This window comes from Lepisma saccharinum, chromosome 11 (genome assembly GCF_977018435.1).
Source record: "Lepisma saccharinum chromosome 11, izLepSacc3.1, whole genome shotgun sequence".
Taxonomy (NCBI): Eukaryota; Metazoa; Arthropoda; class Insecta; order Zygentoma; family Lepismatidae; genus Lepisma; species Lepisma saccharinum.
Window position 1 is genome coordinate 6,766,193 of NC_139239.1, and position 19,030 is coordinate 6,785,222.

The window sequence follows — 19,030 nt, forward strand, 5'->3', positions numbered from 1 at the left end:
CACTTTCAGTCACAGTAATTTTTGGTAATTATTATAAAGGCGTTGAAGTAACTTCAGACTGAAGGAGTGTTTTTTTCCCCTCCCGGGGAAAAAAAATATATTCCTTGCCCCTACTTGAGGACGTCCATGATTTTCCAACAAAACCCCACTTTTGTCATAAAGGCACAATTTATTGTAGTTTCACCCCTAAATTTATTCGCACACCCCTACTACAAAACCTTATACTCCCAGATGAAAAAATTCTGGACAAATCTTTTAAGCCCTCCCCATCCTTTTGTTAGGCGAAGGAAGTCTATTTGCGGAAACTGAATATGTGTCACATGACTTCAGTGAACCCCCGGGTACATAATGCACGAGCCGCACCTGCTGGAGACACATAGTGGTTTGAATCCCACTATAGGTCCAGTTCCCATTTGCTTATCTCTGTGGACTTGAAACAAAAGCTCAAAAGAAAGTTAGTAGTTACTTGAAAAATATAATTACATTACAGTAACTCATTACTTCCAAACACTGATAAGTATTAATACAGATAATTCATTGAAATTGAAGCTTTTCACTGCCAAAACATACATTCTGTAAATGTGTATCCACATGCTGAACCAGTTGATTTATGGATTCTACATAGCGTGTAATCAATTTATTTTCTTATTGAAAACATTTACTTAGAATGTTCATACTTTAAGGCCATGTAGAGCCATTCCTTAGGCAAAGAATATAATTAATTTTACACTGGTTCCTAACCTTGAATGGCATCTAGAGGAAAAAATCTGAAGTGGTGCAAGTTATCATTGCTATTGCTTTTCACTCTTTTAGCTATCTTGCAGAAGGAGGTAAGGAAGAAATACTAATGAAAATGAATCAGATGATAAACATTCTGATTCTGATGAATTATTTAGTTTCAACAGTGAAGATTCAGATGATGCTAATGTACAACCATGACCCTTAGTACACACCCCCTTATATAATTAATTTTGTGTAACAAAAGGTGATTACCAAGAATCTGGATATCGTTTGATCTTCATGCATCATCCAAGGTAAGGATTGTATTAAATGAAACTCGGAATTGCAAAAAAAAAAAAATATGCAGCATCTTGTCACATAAATATATATTCAGCAGTGAAACAGTTAGAGAGTAATTTCCAGAACCAAGGACACCTTCAGGAGGGGGGGGGGTCCACAGAGAGGCAATTGCCATCCTCGATTTCAATTAATGCAAATAAAAAAATACGTTTCGTATTTTTTTTTTTGTAAATTCGTAAACGTTCAGAGCCGTAGCTATTGGGCAGCGAACAGTCTAAATTAAAATGTATTAAAGTAGTGTTGTTTTCAGTTAGCAATAATTTCGATCTAAAATATTTCTTGCGAGAGAAGTGAGCAATATCATTCGTTTCTGTAATGCATTGTAAAATACCAGAGAGAAGTAAGACCAATTACGTGCTTCAGACTGTTACTGCTAAGCAGTTTGGTCTTAAATGCATGAACAATTGTTTGGGTGAATTTGAGAGCTTTATATCATGTTTGCTGTTGGTTTGTTATGAGTCGGATGAATTGATTATGTAATGCATTTAAATAATATTTTATATATACGTATGTATTATATAGAAACTTTGAATACGTACATAATTTAGTGTTAATATGTTGCATATGGGTTTTCTTATTTTTTACGTCGCTCCAGGTTGCATATGTATAAAGCATATATTGTACATGAAAGTTAAGTTATACTTGTCATATGTACAAAAATAATTATATTCGTTACGCATTTTCTGTCTTTCAAAAATACAGTTTGGGTGCTTGTTTTAAATTAGGGATGGGCCGATATGAAATTTTGGCCGATACCGATACAGTACCGATATAAAATTTACCGATACCGATAACCGATATTCTACCGATCCGATATACAATTAGAAATGGTCCTTGAAGACCCTGAAATTTTCATTGATCTCCGTAATAAATAAGGTTTTAGAGCTGATTGCAATGCAAAAGAAGTTGAATATTTAGACATTTACTTTTTCAGAAAGTAGGGCATGGAGATTATCCATAAAAATTACAACAAAATGGCAGAATTTTGCACTAAATTATAAGATATTTATCGATATATCGGATCGGTAAAATAATCGGTAATTTTACCGATAAACCGATATGCCTATATCGGCCAATACCGATAGAGTACCGATTAATCGGTCCCATCCCTATTTTAAATTTTAGCTAATGTGAAATTGAGCTTGTTGAAAAAATATTTCAAATCTTATTCTTGAAGGTTCGCGTAACCACTTTTTGTACATGCAAAATAACCTAACACAGTTATTTTTAGTGGTTTTTATTGATTTTATCTGTGACGTTTCGTTCTGGTTTTCCAGAACTTTCTCAAGCTACACTAAGATATACATACAAAAACACAACCTTAAGAAGTGTAGAGTGACTAGCCATGTAAGGTTTGTAATGCATGTTTAGGGCTGGTGTCGATTTACCCAGAATTACTAGTTGACATAAAGGAAGTGCGAAAAGGGATACCCATATCAACACCTATTACCCGCGCAAGCGATACAAAATCAAAATAACGTGACGTCCTTGCCACGTGCGAGTTCTAAGAACTACTCCGCTAACAAGGAGGTCGCATTAGGTTCTATTATTATTAGAATCCCGAAGAACGGGGCTAATCCAAAGGATTCCGTTCTAGTTTAGTCCTGTAAGAGAACAAGGTTAATTATTCTTGAGAGATTTCAGATTACGTCACCACTTTACGCAATTATCTCCCCATACCAAAACTCACATATATGTATGCATGCTAATGCTATACCAAACTATCATCTGCAGAATACTTACAAGTACACAAGACGCGCCAACGCTAAGCGCAACAGCCTTGTTATTCTCATTTAATTTTCGTGGCGCAAATTTTCTTGTTTGTCTTTTATAAACAATAAAAAAAGGACTATTCTTACTTTGCATTCAACGAGATTCGCTATAGGGACATACTAAGGAATCAATTAATTAATTAATTATAATCCAATTCTTTAACTTTAACAATTTCCTTTTCTTTATTACGGTGTATAACGCGTAATCAATTTTAACACAATTTTAACAACTATGCCGCCAACGGCATCCTTCCAAAAAAAAGTACCATCGTACCATTATTAATTACATTGGCCCAACGTTGCACAGCAAACGTTTTCATATTCAATCATAGGCACAATAAATCCCCTTTTTAAAAAAAATGAACGCCGTTCTTGAAACAGTCGTAATATCCATAAACTCTGATCCAACATTAACATTAAATATAGCTTTACAACAGATCCCCTATAGGAATCAATTATCGGTCAAAAAGGAAAATACACTAACAGCATAAATAATTCAATCTCTTTCAATAACGGTGTTGATTGGTTACATTAGGTCCTATTTAACACATTAAACCTTCGTGCACGGGATTGATGCTACTGATAGGTATAGGTATACTAAGGTCATTTGTTCCCCATTTTTATCGAATTTTTGAGTAAGGCAAAGGGACTAAAAATTCAACTCGAGAAGTACGGTAAGTCAGGTATATGAAGATAAACTCCTCACGCTTTCTTGAGCAAGTGATTCGAAAAAGGACGACCCAAAAATGGATTAAATTGTGCAGCGCATAATTATCAAATTTCAGTTCTTATTTTTGCTCGTACGAGTCAATTAGGTCCAATACTTATTTGCTGTGTTTGGTTAAGTCAAATTTCACTGACACAAAAAAAAGGGTTGAATGCAGCCAGTCGATTATATGCACAAAGTCTCGCCAATTTTCAGACATTAAAGTCGAGTTCGTAACAGAACTTCTCGTAGAACGAACAACGGGATATGATATGTAGTCTCTAATTTACCTTAAGCTCCTGGTCGTCTGTTTTAATGTTCCTCTTTTATCGCACGGGTACGCAACATCTGCGGTTAACTGGTTGCACATGGAAGCAGAGGACTCGGCGACGAGGGAAGGCTCCCGTCTTCACTGGCTGGAGAGGCGTGTGAAGGGACTGCTGTGCTGGAAGCTACTTCTGAACTGTGTGTTCTGGCGATGGCTGCGAACGAACTGCTGTTTGCTTCCGATCGTAACGGTCAGAAAAAGGGGGGAGGGGAGGAGGAAGTTAGTTTGAATTAATTCCGCTAGAGGGCAACAATGTCCTGGCACAATGCTGCAGCCGTCTAAGAGCGGATACGAGAACTTAGTTGAAAAAACAAATAAGTTCTAATTCCGTACGAATGCGTATGTGTAACAATTACAAAGGTCCAAAAGCTTGTAATGTTACAAATTTCCGGGGCATGGGAAAAATCCAAAAAACCCACTTAACAAAACAAAAAAAGGAAAAAATGGAGATGAGTCAAAAGGAAGGCCAAAACGTCTGAGTAGCATCAAAAACGTCACGTTACATATGATCATTAACATTTGAAACAATGAAGAATACCAGTAGCAAAACACCTGGAATTATAATTTCCCTTATATATATACATTCCTAAAATTAACAAGTTTGAATCACAACATTAATCTGATGCCATAATACAGAGTGTCCGAAAAGTCACGCAACCCGGTGTTTACGACCGTATAACGGAATAGCAAAACGTAATGAGAAGAAACGCTTTCTGCCAAGAGAATGCCCTGTATATTGGGAAAATTTAGAGAGACAAACATATGTAAGAACATGCATGTTTTAATAACAAATAAGCAAAGTGTTGCCAAAGGCGGAAAAAAAATATTTGCAAATCGTGTATATTGATGCACAGAACTCACTGAGGTAAATTATTGCAACATTTCACAATACCAACGAACAATTTGGATGGCCATCTAATGAATTTGACAGAAAAAGAACTTTGGCGAAGTTTCAAAAACATTGCAGAAGGGAATAAATGGGCTCTTCCAAAAATCGATGTTTTCACAATATTACGACGGACACTGGCAACACTGTTGGTGTCACGTGTCACTAACAGACGTGTTTCACCTCAGGCTATCACACTAAGGCACTTTTAAGGACAAAGGAGAAAGTTGGTTATTCTCGAACATATGCAATAAATTACATACACCTTGTAACCCTGAAATGTGGGTATCACTACAAATTAAAGCAAATGTTCGAAGTGTCCACCATTTTCTTGGATACATAAGTTGGTTCGCTTGATCATGTTCTCAGATACCTTCCTGAGGTTTGCAGCACCGATATTATTAATTTCCTGTGTAATGTTTCGTTTCAGCTCCTCCAATGTTCTGGGTCCCGTTTGGTATACTTTCCCCTTTAAGTAACCCCACAGAAAAAAATCTCCAGATGTTAAATCGGGCGAGCGACTGGGCCATAAATCCTTGGATATTAGACGATCACCAAAAAATTCTCTCAGCATACGAAGAGATTCATCAGATGTATGGCAAGTTGCTCCATCTTGTTGTAGCCAAACATCACGTTTGTCTTCTTCCAGGAGAGCAACGAATTGCATTATGAGATCCTCGTACACAGCAGTATCCACTGTTGTCTCAAAGAATAACGGTCCTACAAATCCTACAATACGACGTCGCGATATTCCACACCATACACCAATTTTCGGAGAGTGCAAGAGTAGTTCATGCAACTGATGAGGGTTTTCTGTCGACCAATGCCTGGAATTTTGGCTGTTGACATACCTATCCAATTGAAACCACATTTCAGGGTTGCAAGGTGTATGTAATTTATTGCATATGTTCGGGAATAACCAACTTTCTCCTTTGTCGTTAAAAGTGCCTTAGTGTGATAGCCTGAGATGAAACACGTCTATTAGTGACACGTGACACCAACAGTGTTGCCAGTGTCCGTCGTAATATTGTGAAAACATCGATTTTTGGAAGAGCCCATTTATTCCCTTCTGCAATGTTTTTGAAACTTCGCCAAAGTTCTTTTTCTGTCAAATTCATTAGATGGCCATCCAAATTGTTCGTTGGTATTGTGAAATGTTGCAATAATTTACCTCAGTGAGTTCTGTGCATCAATATACACGATTTGCAAATATTTTTTTTCCGCCTTTGGCAACACTTTGCTTATTTGTTATTAAAACATGCATGTTCTTACATATGTTTGTCTCTCTAAATTTTCCCAATATACAGGGCATTCTCTTGGCAGAAAGCGTTTCTTCTCAATCCGTTTTGCTATTCCGTTATACGGTCGTAAACACCGGGTTGCGTGACTTTTCGGACACTCTGTATAACACAAAATTCCCACACAGGCACCATAGAGACAAAAGTTACAAAGTTAATAAATTAATTCGCAAAAATTTGCGTGAACCCTAGATGAAAAATTCCAAATATAATTACACCTTATACATATAGATATTCATTTAAAATTTGTGAATACACAGAATATATGAATCACAATAAATATATATATATCACCATGGATTTGGCGCCAAAGCATCCACATGAAAATTTTGTGTCCCTTCAGAATTTGCAAAACTTGAAGAAGACCTACAGGAACTAACCACAGGTGAGAGCACCTGAAATACCTATGGTACGTAAAAATATAGTAACATGGAAATAGCCAATGTATAATCCATGCATATAAAGCAATCATGCATCAAAATATGAAGCTGTAATAATAACTTCTATTAAAGCAGTTCACACATAAACTCCCATGTCGGCCATCCCGGATCCAACATAAGGGGAGGAACAAAGTACTCACACTGAACAATATCACTTGCACTAAAACGAAGGTTGAGCAATGCCCATCACTTAGCTGCTGGAGGATGCAGAAAGATCCACCGCTAACGATTAAAAGGTTGAAGAAAGGATGGCGAAGCATGAAGGCAAATAAGCTGGGTAGCAAATGCCTAATCCAAAATGCATAGACAGCACATAACTGTGTGCTCCAGATGGTAAAGCGATGCGTAGACTTCCAAGCAAACGGTATAGTAGTAGAGGGGGCCTCGTGAAATAAGCAACATAAAAAAAGGGACAGGAATTAAGAAAAGAATAATAATAGATTAGAAAATTAGAGTAAGAAATAGGAAAGTTAAGGAAACTCAATACTAAAGGAAGAAAAAGAAGGAAAGTAGCATCATTACATAGTCCACATGCATTACAAGCATATTATAGCACCAACATACAAAACCTCCAATAAAAAAAAACATTGCAAATATATAACCTTTCAACACCAAAACATTGATATTCATTTATAACTATATGTAAAAAACCACTAGTATACATGGTCTAAAAGGAGAATTATCCATGTAAAAGGAATGATACATATGACATATCTTTACCCTTAAAATTAGAAGTAACAGTTGAAATGGGAAGATAAGGGCAAGAAGTAGTACTGGAGAAAAAAAAATTATGAACTAACATTATTGGAATGTAAGGTATGCCCCACCTGGGTAGATCCTACTTGATTAGAAGAACTAGGACAGCGGCGACACGTAGATAAAGAATGACCCCTCCGACGACAATAGGTACAATAGGGCACATTGTCCCTAGGGACAGAGCTTTAGAAGCTTGAGGAGTATACGCCCTTAAATTCAAGGACTTCCTCCAAGAATCAGATTTATTGGTTTCAATAGAGAAAACTTCCTTGGCATAGGTAGTAAGTTCCACCAGGGACTGGGGGTGACCGCGAAAAAGGAGACACCCCATTGAGATCTGATTGAGGTGGAGAAGAATGGTTTGCAATAAGTTAAATTCATCCCAGGCGAGCGCCAAGGCTGAAGCAGAATTAATAATATCGCATACAAAAGGGTGTAAGTTTTCATCAATCCGTTGAAGACGGGTGACGTACCGATTGACTAACATGAGGTACTGGTGATTCGGGACGAGACAATTCCAAATAGTGGACTTAAGGTCTTCCCACGACATGGATTGAGACAAAGCCTCCAGCCACGTATTCTCTAGAAACCCCGTCGTGCGGCGAAAGGCGTTATGTAAGACCCACTCAAGCGGAAAATGGCCATAACCTATAAGGTGCTGTAAGGCGACCATAAAAAGAAAAAGTCGAGGGGGGTCCATACCGTCACAAACCGGCAAGGCATCAATCGCCCTATTAAGGTTCTTCATTTTTATAGTATCCAAGGGCGAATGAGAAGATACAAGCGGACTAGGGCCTGAGGGGCACCTAAATAAAAGGAATATACAGGAGCAAAAGAAGGGGGGGGGGTGTTGTCAATAATGATCGTGTTGGCAGAGCCAACGAAGGGCGAAATGTCAAATCCGGGCACCTATAAAATGGAGGAAGAGAAGAATGAAAATGGGAAGGTGGAGCTGGAGGGGCCGAAGGCACTGACGAAACCGAAGTTGCCGAAGGTGGCACAACAGGGAACGATAACGCCGTCTGGCAACTAACGTCGAGGACTTTCACCTCGTCAGGAGGTGCCATCGTTATTAATCAAAGTAAGGGAGAGTCCAACTTTGGTGGAAAAAAGGCTTGTTTACTCAAAGGAATTCGCCTAAAATAATCCAACCGTCCAGGAAAAAATTTTGGGGGGGCGTACAAAACTTAGTATTACTATCTCCCCAGTCAATAATATGGAACAAAAAAAAACCGAGCTCTGGTACCAAAACTTTGTGTAACGCCTGTTTAGGGCTGGTGTCGATTTACCCAGAACTACTAGTTGACATAAAGGAAGTGCAAAAAGGGATACCCATATTGACACCTATTACCCGCGCAAGCGATACAAAATCAAAATAACGCGACGTCCTTGCCACGCGCGAGTTCTAAGAACTACTCCGCTAACAAGGAGGTCGCATTAGGTTCTATTATTATTAGAATCCCGAAGAACGGGGCTAATCCAAAGGATTCCGTTCTAGTTTAGTCCTGTAAGAGAACAAGGTTAATTATTCTTGAGATATTTCAGATTACGTCACCACTTTACGCAATTATCTCCCCATACCAAAACTCACATATATGTATGCATGCTAATGCTATACCAACTATCATCTGCAGAATACTTACAAGTACACAAGATGCGCCAACGCTAAGCGCAACAGCCTTGTTATTCTCATTTAATTTTCGTGGCGCAAATTTTCTTGTTTGTCTTTTATAAACAATAAAAAAAAAAAAGGACTATTCTTACATCTAATCATCACTCATCCTCATTGTTGCAGTTAGCCAAAAGTGGTAGATTGAATGGATTTATATACACATTTATGTATGATGCTGAAATCAGTTATATTTTGTATTATCTTTGCGCATCATGGCATGTACATAGACTCGAAAAATTCAGTTTTTATTTTCCATATTTGTACATATATTAGGTTTTGGCTCATATTTTACATTTTCTAGTGATTTTTACATATTATTTCCATATTTCTCTACATATACTCCATATTCGCGCAATAACTACATGTCTCTGTGTGACCAAAAGAGTTGGATGAATTTTTTGGGAATAACTGACAAATTTGAAATACGCTCCAATTACTTCTTGTGATATTGAATGCAGTTTTAGTCAATATAAATTCACCTTAAGAGTCAACAGAAGCAAATTTACATTCGAAAACTTGGAACAAAATTTTGTTATTCATTGTTTTGGAAACAGAAAATGAAAACACATTTTGAGTTGTTTTACTATTTCAGTGTAAGTGTAGTGTCTTATATTATTAAAAAGGTACATTTTTACAATTTTAAGTCCATATTTAACTCCATATTAAGGTGATAATAACTAAATATGTATTTTACATATTTAGCACATTATTACTACATAGAAATCTGTTCCCTGATAATAATAATGCAAATACATACATGCAATTGGTAAATTACATACCATGAAACATGTTTACATTTATTTCTTTAAAATAAACTGCCAGCATCACTACACACATCCTTTTGGAGCAGTTATTAAGCAAAATTAAGGGTTATTTTCACAATACTGCAAGAACTGCAGATAACTTTAATTGTATGGAGGATACTGTATAGGAAATAAATGTATAAATACAATATATAGCATTATGAAAAGCCACTGATTTTCACTTGAACAATGGTGCAAATTTCTTTCCAGCAAGGACCAAAGCCATTATACACAGGGAGAAGAAGTTCCAGTGAATCTGCAGTTAAAGCCAATCCAAATCCTACGCCGAGGCCTTCTCTGACAACAGCCCATGGTCCTGCACAGCTCCAAGAACTCATGAAGAGTGCATTGCTTTGGGAATTTGACATTTTCAGATTGGAAGAACTTACAACTCAAAGGTAAAATTGCCCTTCTATTGGGTATGAAATGAAATCTTAAAGTACCTTCTTGGGTTTTTTTATTTCAAGTTTTTGCTTACAAGATTTCCACACTACTGATGAGTACCATGGAAAACAAGGTGAAATAAAATAAATAAATAATAGGATCTGTACTCTGTCTCTAGAGCAAGGCAGAAGAGAAGGGGAGAAAGTGAGTTGGTGGAGCAAAGCATTTCATGCTTTTGCAAATGGCTGGTAGCTGCACTCACTTCCTCTCTTAGGAGTTCATTGGTTGAGCACTCTCGAGCCACTACTTGCACAGACTTGTTTTCATTCGCTCACTCCAAAGATTTGCAGGACACATACATTTTGCAATAGTGATTTTCTCCTCCATTTTTGATGGTGATATTCATGTCCAAAGTGAAATCCAGTCTTGATTAGCCTCTGTCTAATATAACTATTGTTTTAATTACTGTAGATTTTTAAGCAGTAACGCACACTTTTCTTAGTGTTTTATATAGTTTTTCACTGATTATGAATTATTTATTAATTATCTTAAATTAAATTGTTTTCCTTTCTCATTTAATATTTCATCAACTATATTTTGTTTGTACTATAAATGGAACTCCATGGTGCAAGACTCCTCTGAGGGCCAAAACCTTGGGTAAAAATGGTCAGAGCATTGAGTCCCTTTGTCTTTGTTTTCCGACTTTCAACACCAGAGCCTGCTACTTCTCTTCAAGTAGGTCCTCACGATTCTGGATCAGCACCAGATTTTTGGGAGGTACCCACTAGGAATCAAACCCAGGACTGCATGCACCAAATGCAAGAATGCTAACCATTTGGCTGCATGGGAGTCCTTGTACAGTATTAGCATGTAATATATTGTTAAGTACAGTGGCGTAGCACAGTGCCCTGGGGCCCCCCTGCAACTAAAATATTGGGGGAGGGGCTTGGTAAAATAAAAAAATATCGAAAATGTATCATCGAGGACGTCAGAGGGTAACAGACGTACAACAGTCAGCTTACCCCCCTTTTGAAGTGTTTAGCAATTAAAAGAAAATTGAACTACCTTGTCACACTACATCTAAAAATAGAAAATAATCTGTATAATATATTAGTGGTAAAAGTTCATGAATTTCAAGTTTTCTTGTTTGTGTGGCCATAAAAAAACAGACTGTCCGAGCAACTGAATCTTCCTACTGGATTCATAACTGTAGGCAACTTCTACTCTAAAAGATTCCGACACACGGTATATCTATAAAAAGGTGTGAGATGAGATATTTTTTTCCTATTTTAGGCGATCTGCGAGCAAGTAAATTAATACGGCATTTCTGAAGGCCCACATATTAAGATGCCAGGTCCCCTTTGATCGAGCCAGTACGCCCCTGCTTATTAACAGACATTGTCTTATGATATGTTACTGGGATCCCACTCGACCACCTTCCACATGAAAATAAATAAATTAGACAGTCGTGAAGTTATTTATGGTGTCCACTGACTCGTAAATTTCAGTAAGTCTGTTGATACGTATTCTAAGTTCACTGATCAGGCGTTTCTATTTAGTGCTCACCTCTGTGAATTTCGAGTTCATATTTTCTCATTGTTGACCTACATTTTGTCTATTTCGTATTTTAAAAAAATAAACCGACACTATGTGTTGAATTTCTGAAATTATAAAAAATTTCAGGAGCACAGAGAAAACATTGTGGGGTCCCTACACCTCGGAGCCCTCCCGCATTGCGGGGGTTGCGGGGGCATCCACTACGCTACTGGTTAAGTATCAACATACGAGGGGTGATCAGGTTGCTCCGACCCTAACATAGAAGGAATGACCTTATGATTGATTTTTTATTGTTTAGTGATCCTTTGTATGCTTTCATTCTGAATTGCAAGTCTGAGTAGCGTACAGATTTCTTTTTACAGGGGTTTAACTGAGTGAAGTTGTGTCAATGTGCCAGAATGGAGAAAACTGAGGTGAGAGCGGTGATCAAATATTTTGTGAAGAAGTGGACGGTATCCAAAATTCATGACCGAAAACATTCACAAAGTCCACATATCGTGCTGAAGGATCGTCGAGTCACTATCCGTCATGTTGCTGAGATGTGTGGCCTGTCATATGGCACTATGCAAAACATAATTACCCAGGAATTGCAAATGAAAAAAATTGCTGCAAGATGGGTCCCTCGAAACCTCACCCCAGATCAGAAGCGCACCCGAGTGCTCATCAGTCAAGAACTTCTTGACAAGTTTCAAGCTGATATAGACGATTTCCTTGCCCGATTTGTAACTATGGATGAAACATGAGTCCATCACTTCGACCCAGAAACAAAATCGCAAAGCATGGAGTGGAAACACCCACATTCTCCACCAACGAAGAAGTTCAAGGTATAAACGTCAGCCAAGAAGGTGATGGCATCAATTACTGTGACTGCAAGGGTGTCCTTCTTGTGGACTATCTACAAAGAGGCCAAACCATCACTGGCACATACTACAGTGACCTAATCAAGAAATTACGGGATTCCATCAAGAAAGAGAGGTGTGGGATGTTGACCCGTGGTGTGCTCCTTCACCAGGACAATGCTCCTGTCCACACCTCACGCATTGCGAGGGCCGCTATCGCAGATGCATCATTCGAATTGCTGCCCCACCCACCCTATTCCCCAGATGTGGCCACCAGTGATTTCCATTTGTTCAAATATTTGAAGAATGACATTCGTGGGCAAGAATTTTCTGATGATTCTGAGGTGATAAGGGCTGTGGACTCATGGTTGGAGGACCAGTCGGAAGATTTTTTTTTTTGCAAGGCATCCAGGTGTTTGAGCACCAATGGGAAAAGTGCTTTGGAGTTGCAGGGGAGTATGTTGAAAAATAAAAAAAAATTGAAACCCTATTGCCGCTCTTTCTATGTTAGGGTCAGAGCAACCTGATCGCCCCTCGTAATACTGTTCCACATCATGGCCGTGCAGTACAAGGTGTAGGTTTTGGGCTCAGGCTACACAGGACACATGCTGGTTCGAGTCTCCTGGAGGGGAACTTGGCAACTTTTCTCCTGAGATTTCAGCCAACGTATGGGACCAGTGGCCACCCACCATCGTGAGGAAATTGGGGAGCTATGATTAGTAGAATAACCCAGTCAAGGAAACTTATAATTAGTAGAATAACCCAGTCAAGGAAACTTATAACAACTGGGGGTTTGTTGTGCTGACCAAATGTGTCTCTACAACTGGTTGGATGATTGCCCACCTCTGCTGAGGCATGCGGGAGAGGCCGGCAGTCTGTAGGTAGGCCCTAGCCTTCAAGGGCTCTTACGCCATTGGTTATTGTTATCAACATTATACTTTTAATGTGTATAGGTAAAAAGCTGTTCCATATGTAGTTATGAAAGATATAAAATCAATATCGCACATATAAATACTGCAAACAAATAATAAAAATAACAAGCTGAGTCTCTGGGTATAAGGCTGAATAATGACAGTATTTTCTCAATGAAATACACATCGCACATCTCATATGCCCTGAACCCCAAACTTCAGATTCTAGCATCACCCATGTCTGAAGTAGGACTCAAACTGGTCTAAACCTTTGAACCATATATCCAATTGCAAGTCTGGACTAGTGGTTTATTTCCATTAATAAAGCACAAACTGAGCAAAAAGTAACTTTTTTATTTCTTTCTAGACCTTTGGTATGGCTCGGAATGAACCTGATGTGTCACTTTGAAGTACCCAAAGCTTTGAACTGTGATGAATCAACCCTCCAGAACTGGTTAACAGTTATTGAAGCAAACTACCATGCTACCAACTCATACCATAACTCCACTCATGCAGCAGATGTGTTGCAGGCAGCAGCATCATTTCTTGAAAAGGAGAGAATGAAGCAGATTTTGGACCACCTAGATGAAGCAACATGTCTCATTGCAGCTGCAGTCCATGACGTTGATCATCCTGGAAAATCTAGGTGAGTAGGTTTCCAATAGAGCTTTATTATTTTACACTCTCAGTATGGTGCCATTCAAAAATAGACAATGCTTATATTGTCACAGTACCTCAATCTTATGTAGCATCACATTTTTGTGCAAAAGCCAATGGAATAACTGAAAATCAATAGTGTGCATTGTTCATGTACTATTTATTGAAATTACGAGTTGATGACCTATTATCTGTAATGGCAGCATATTTTGTACACATGCAATCATCTCAATCCCTCAAAAAATAAATAAATAAATAAAATCATTGCAACCAAAAAATCGAAATAATGTTATCACAGTTAAGCTATGTTAAATTCGATGTTATTTATTACAAGTTTACTTTCTGTGAAAATTCAAAACATTATACGAGGGATAGTCGGAAAAAAGTTTCCCTAGTCTGCCATCTGCAGATAGTTTTATTTTGGAGAAAGAACTGACATGAGCAGAAAGAGGCACCAATAAACTATTTTCCACCTAGTACCCAGTGATATTCAGGCACTTGTCGTACCGCTTCACAAGTTTCAAGAAACCCTGTTCGTAAAACTGTGTGACCTTTTTAGGGATGAAGGGACTTTCGATCAATGTTGAGAAAAATCAAAATTCTTATTTCATTTCATTTTTGTCAATCACATAACGTACCAGAGGTCCCATCCATCCATAGCGAACAACAGCTCACATTTCATCCTTTGTCCATGATTGCAACACACCTCTGTTCCCCATGCCCACCGGGCACACACTTCTCAATTATTCCTGTCTTCAACACAGCAACATGTTGGCTCCCTCTGCAAGGAAAAGGTCGTGCATCAGACAACAAAAGAAGGATGATGCCTGTATAACCACAATATATTTCCAACCCAAAATTTCCACGCTTTCCAGAAATACACATGCGTGAAACTTGTTTTTCGACTATCCCTCGTTCAAACATAATTTTATAATTTTCTATTATTATTGTTAATAAACAATAATTCTACTACCCATGTGTAGTATGTGCATGCAAGAAATATGAGTAACGATGCGACTTTCCCATTTCATAATTTTGTTCAAAAATGTATTTGTCAAAATTCCACTTAGCAACTACTTGTAGTGTACAATTATTTTCGTTAAATGCATGATGGGAATATTACCACTGATTATGTTATTTTGTAATTGCAGTGCATTTTTGTGCAACTCTGACAATGATTTGGCAATTCTATATAATGACAAAAGTGTTTTGGAGTCTCATCATGCTGCTCTGACATTTAAACTCACAAGATCAGATGAGCGTGTCAATATATTTAAAGGTAAGTGAAAATTATTGATCACCATTCTGTGAAACCAATTGTTTTGCCAGAACCTAGAGAAAGATGGGAGGGAATGTATCTGCCAGTTAGTGTATTTTCTAGTACTGGATAGAGTAAAACAAATAGATGGCTGTTAATAAATGCAGGTAAAAAGCACAATTCTTTCTACCCTCCCCCCCCCCCCCCCCATGGTTTTCAGTTCTGAATATTCAAGGGAATAATTTTCCTTCATGAGAAAGTTGTTAGTAGTCCAGTGATGTGGTATCAAGTATATACTTCCTAATTAGTATATAATGTATGAAGAAAGGGGAAATAATTATATGGAGACAATTGATTGAATGAGCCGGCCCCCGTGGCCACGATGCCAGGGGTCTCGGGTTCAAATCCTGGCCTGGGTATGGATGTTTGCGAGTGTCCATTCATCAATATCATCATATCAACCCTCATCCCCATCTTCGCAAATTAGCCAAAAATGGCATAAAAAGCGAAGTAAAATAAAGCTAATCAATCAATTTATATAGGGTGTTCCGTATAGGACACCGAAGTAGAAAATTAAATAAAAATAGGGAAAATATCATGAAAATAGTTATATTTCACATACATATATGTAAGCAGTAACATCTCCCATTTACATATGAAAGACAATGCCAGGCATATGTCCACCCCTACTGAGTCTGCATACATTTATACGCTCCACAAAATTATTGATAACCCTCTCGCAGATGTCTGTCCCAATGCCGCCAATCATCCGTATGATTTCCGCCTTCAGTTCCAAAAGGGTTCGTGGTTTGTTGGCGTACACCTGTGATTTCACAAATCACAAGGTGTAAGATCACACTCCACCTGCCAAAACCCACACCACACAGTCGTTCTCAGTGGATGGATGGATTATTCGAGGATCTTCGGAAGGAAACTACAACAAACGAGTCAAACCAATTGAGGCTACATTAATCGGCATGACAACAGATGCTGACATTGGTAAGAACAGGTCTGCCAACCTTGAAACAAAATAGCACTCGATTCAAATTCGGCATTCTATACGGAACACCCTTTAATATGGCCACATCAGCACAGGCTATTTTTGCCCGTCACACAATACAGGGATAAGCTCCTTAACTAAGCCCCGAGCAAGAAAATAAAATATGTCTGTTGATATCTTCCTTACTTAATTTTTAGAACTAATTCATTCATTACTTACTTAGCAAGAACTAAAACTATGGTGTCTCCAAGGACTAAAATCTCCTTACCTAGGTTAAAAGCTTAGGTGGTAAAGAGGCACTCAGCACACAAGGACCACTACAGGACAACACAACCCCACAGAGGATTAACCTGGCTATGGTTCCAGGCATCAGAGTCTCATTGGCCTACAAAAGCAGTTACTGAAGTGTACTATGTGGAAGTGAGGTTGACCTTTGGGTGGTTTCCCTGTACACACCCATATGGAGACAATTTGAGAGTTTCCACAAACAGAATATTTCAGATGAACAGGCATAGAAAAATATATATATATATATATATATCTTCATCTTTCTGCCTTTTGTATGACAGCTACTACTTAATAGTCTTTGATCGTTGCCTTCCTATTTAGTTGTTGTTCCTAGATAAATACAATCAGGTTGCTGGTATTGGTAGAATTAACAGGATGTAGGATAGACTTGCATCACACATCAGGAACTGGAAGAAACTGTCATGTACACTTGTACTTCTTCCATCATTCCATTTTTATTTCAAAGTTGTTTGTGTGTGTGTGGTGTGTGAGAGAGAGAGAGAGAGATATGCATGTGATATTCATTTTTTGTAATATGTTCTGGAATCTAATATCCATAGTGTTTTTTAACATTCTCTCTCTTCTAACTCAATCACTCTTTTTTTTTTTGTCTTTCTGTGCTGACCTTTTTTTTTAGGAATGTTGGGCCACAGAGTATTTATGACACCTACCATCACCCACTGATGGCCACAGTTTTTGTATATTATTACGAGGTACATTCGGAAATTATTTACAATAGCAGTGTTGTACGAATATCGTATAATATGTGGGCACGCCCGCTCGTAGGGAGATACTAGTACACTATGCATAATGCTAATGGCAGGGATAAACAAAGTGTGTAGCTAGAATAGGATATTTGGCTCTTCTCCATGCATTTTCCCACTTGACCACATGGAGGTGCGACTATCACGGACAAAGATGGACTGTGTGGTTTTCGTGGAAGAAAGGCATCAAAATTGCAGAAATTCATATATGTTAACTTCGGTACGTGGTCAGGATGTTCCTGCACAGAAGACTGTGTACAAAGTCAAAGGGTTCACCAGTGGCATGGAAACTATGCACAAGAATGTGAGTACTGATCGTTCGTCACATCACAAAATCCCAGGAACATTGAGATCGTCTCTGAATTGATTATGGCTGATAGGTGCATAACCTTTGATGATTTGTAGTATGGGGCAGGCTTCAGGCATGAAACCCTAACGAACTAACTGTCTAGCCTTCTCAAACCCGAAGGTTTATGGCTGCTGCAACACAAGCCTTCCATCTGTCCCTATCCTGGGCAAGATCAATCCAATCTTTTCCGATTTCCTTTAGGTCCATCTTAGTCTTGGTCTCCTACCATCAGGTTTCCCAACAAGAATCCTGTAAACTTTTCTTTCCTCTCCCATTCGTGCCACATGGCCTGCCCACCTAAGTCTTCTTAATTTAATCATTCTAATAATATTTGGACTTGAATACAAATTATGTAAACTTCTCCACTCACTTGTCTCCTCATCCCTTTTAGGTCCAAATATTTTTCTAAGGACGTTATTTTCAAATACCGTTAATTTATGTTTCTCTTTCAATGTAGGGGACCAAGTTTCGCACCCATATAATACTACAGGCATAATTACTGTTTTGTATATTTTAACTTTTAGTTTCTTAGATATTATAAAAGTTTATGAAGAGAAAAGTAACACACATTTCCTGAATTAAGCCTGCTTTTTATTTTCTCTTTAATATCATTTTCATTTGTTAATATTACACCTAAGCACTTGAATTTGGAAACTGGTTCAAACGAGTTGTTATCAATAATTACATTTTGAATATTGCAACTTGATTTCGGCCTGTATGCATATATTTAGTTTTCTCTTTGCTAACTTCCAAACTTATCTGTCTAGCTGCTTTTAAAAATATTTTTTAAAATTATCCTTAATTGTATTTATATCATCCCCTAGTAAGTCTACATCATCTGCATATGCTAACAACTGAGTTAGACCATTTAATTTTAGTCCTTCATTAGTTTATTCTACCTTCCTAACACCATATTCTAAGGAAAAATTAAATAGCAATGGAGATAATGCATCTCCTTGTTTTAACCCATCATGAATTGTAAATTTGTTAGACATATTAATACCCACACAAATTTTACTTTCTATTTCACTGTTGCATACTTTTATAATATTAAGAAGCTTCTTAGATATTCTAAACTTGACTAACATATTATATAATGTCTCTCTTTTAACCAAATCATATGCTTTTTAAAATCAATTAATAGCCTGTGGATATTTTGAATACATTCCCACAATTCTCAAGTGTCTGTATGATGTGAAAAAATTGATCTATAGTTGATCTGTTACACTTAAATCCACATTGATTGAAACCCTGAGACTTGACACAGGACAAAAGGGTGAAA

The 19,030-nt window shown here is 37.8% G+C and overlaps 1 protein-coding gene across 5 annotated transcripts in view; it reads left to right on the plus strand.

Moving 5' to 3' along the window:
• Positions 1-19,030, plus strand: part of Pde8 (phosphodiesterase 8) — a 406,334-nt gene that overhangs the window by 362,724 nt on the left and 24,580 nt on the right. For all 5 annotated transcript variants that reach the window (XM_083130652.1, XM_083130655.1, XM_083130651.1 and 2 more), the window contains 3 exons: positions 9,952-10,139; positions 13,800-14,078; positions 15,241-15,368. In XM_083130652.1, the coding sequence (XP_082986778.1) occupies positions 9,952-10,139; positions 13,800-14,078; positions 15,241-15,368 (595 nt within the window). The remainder of the gene's footprint in view (positions 1-9,951; positions 10,140-13,799; positions 14,079-15,240; positions 15,369-19,030) is intronic.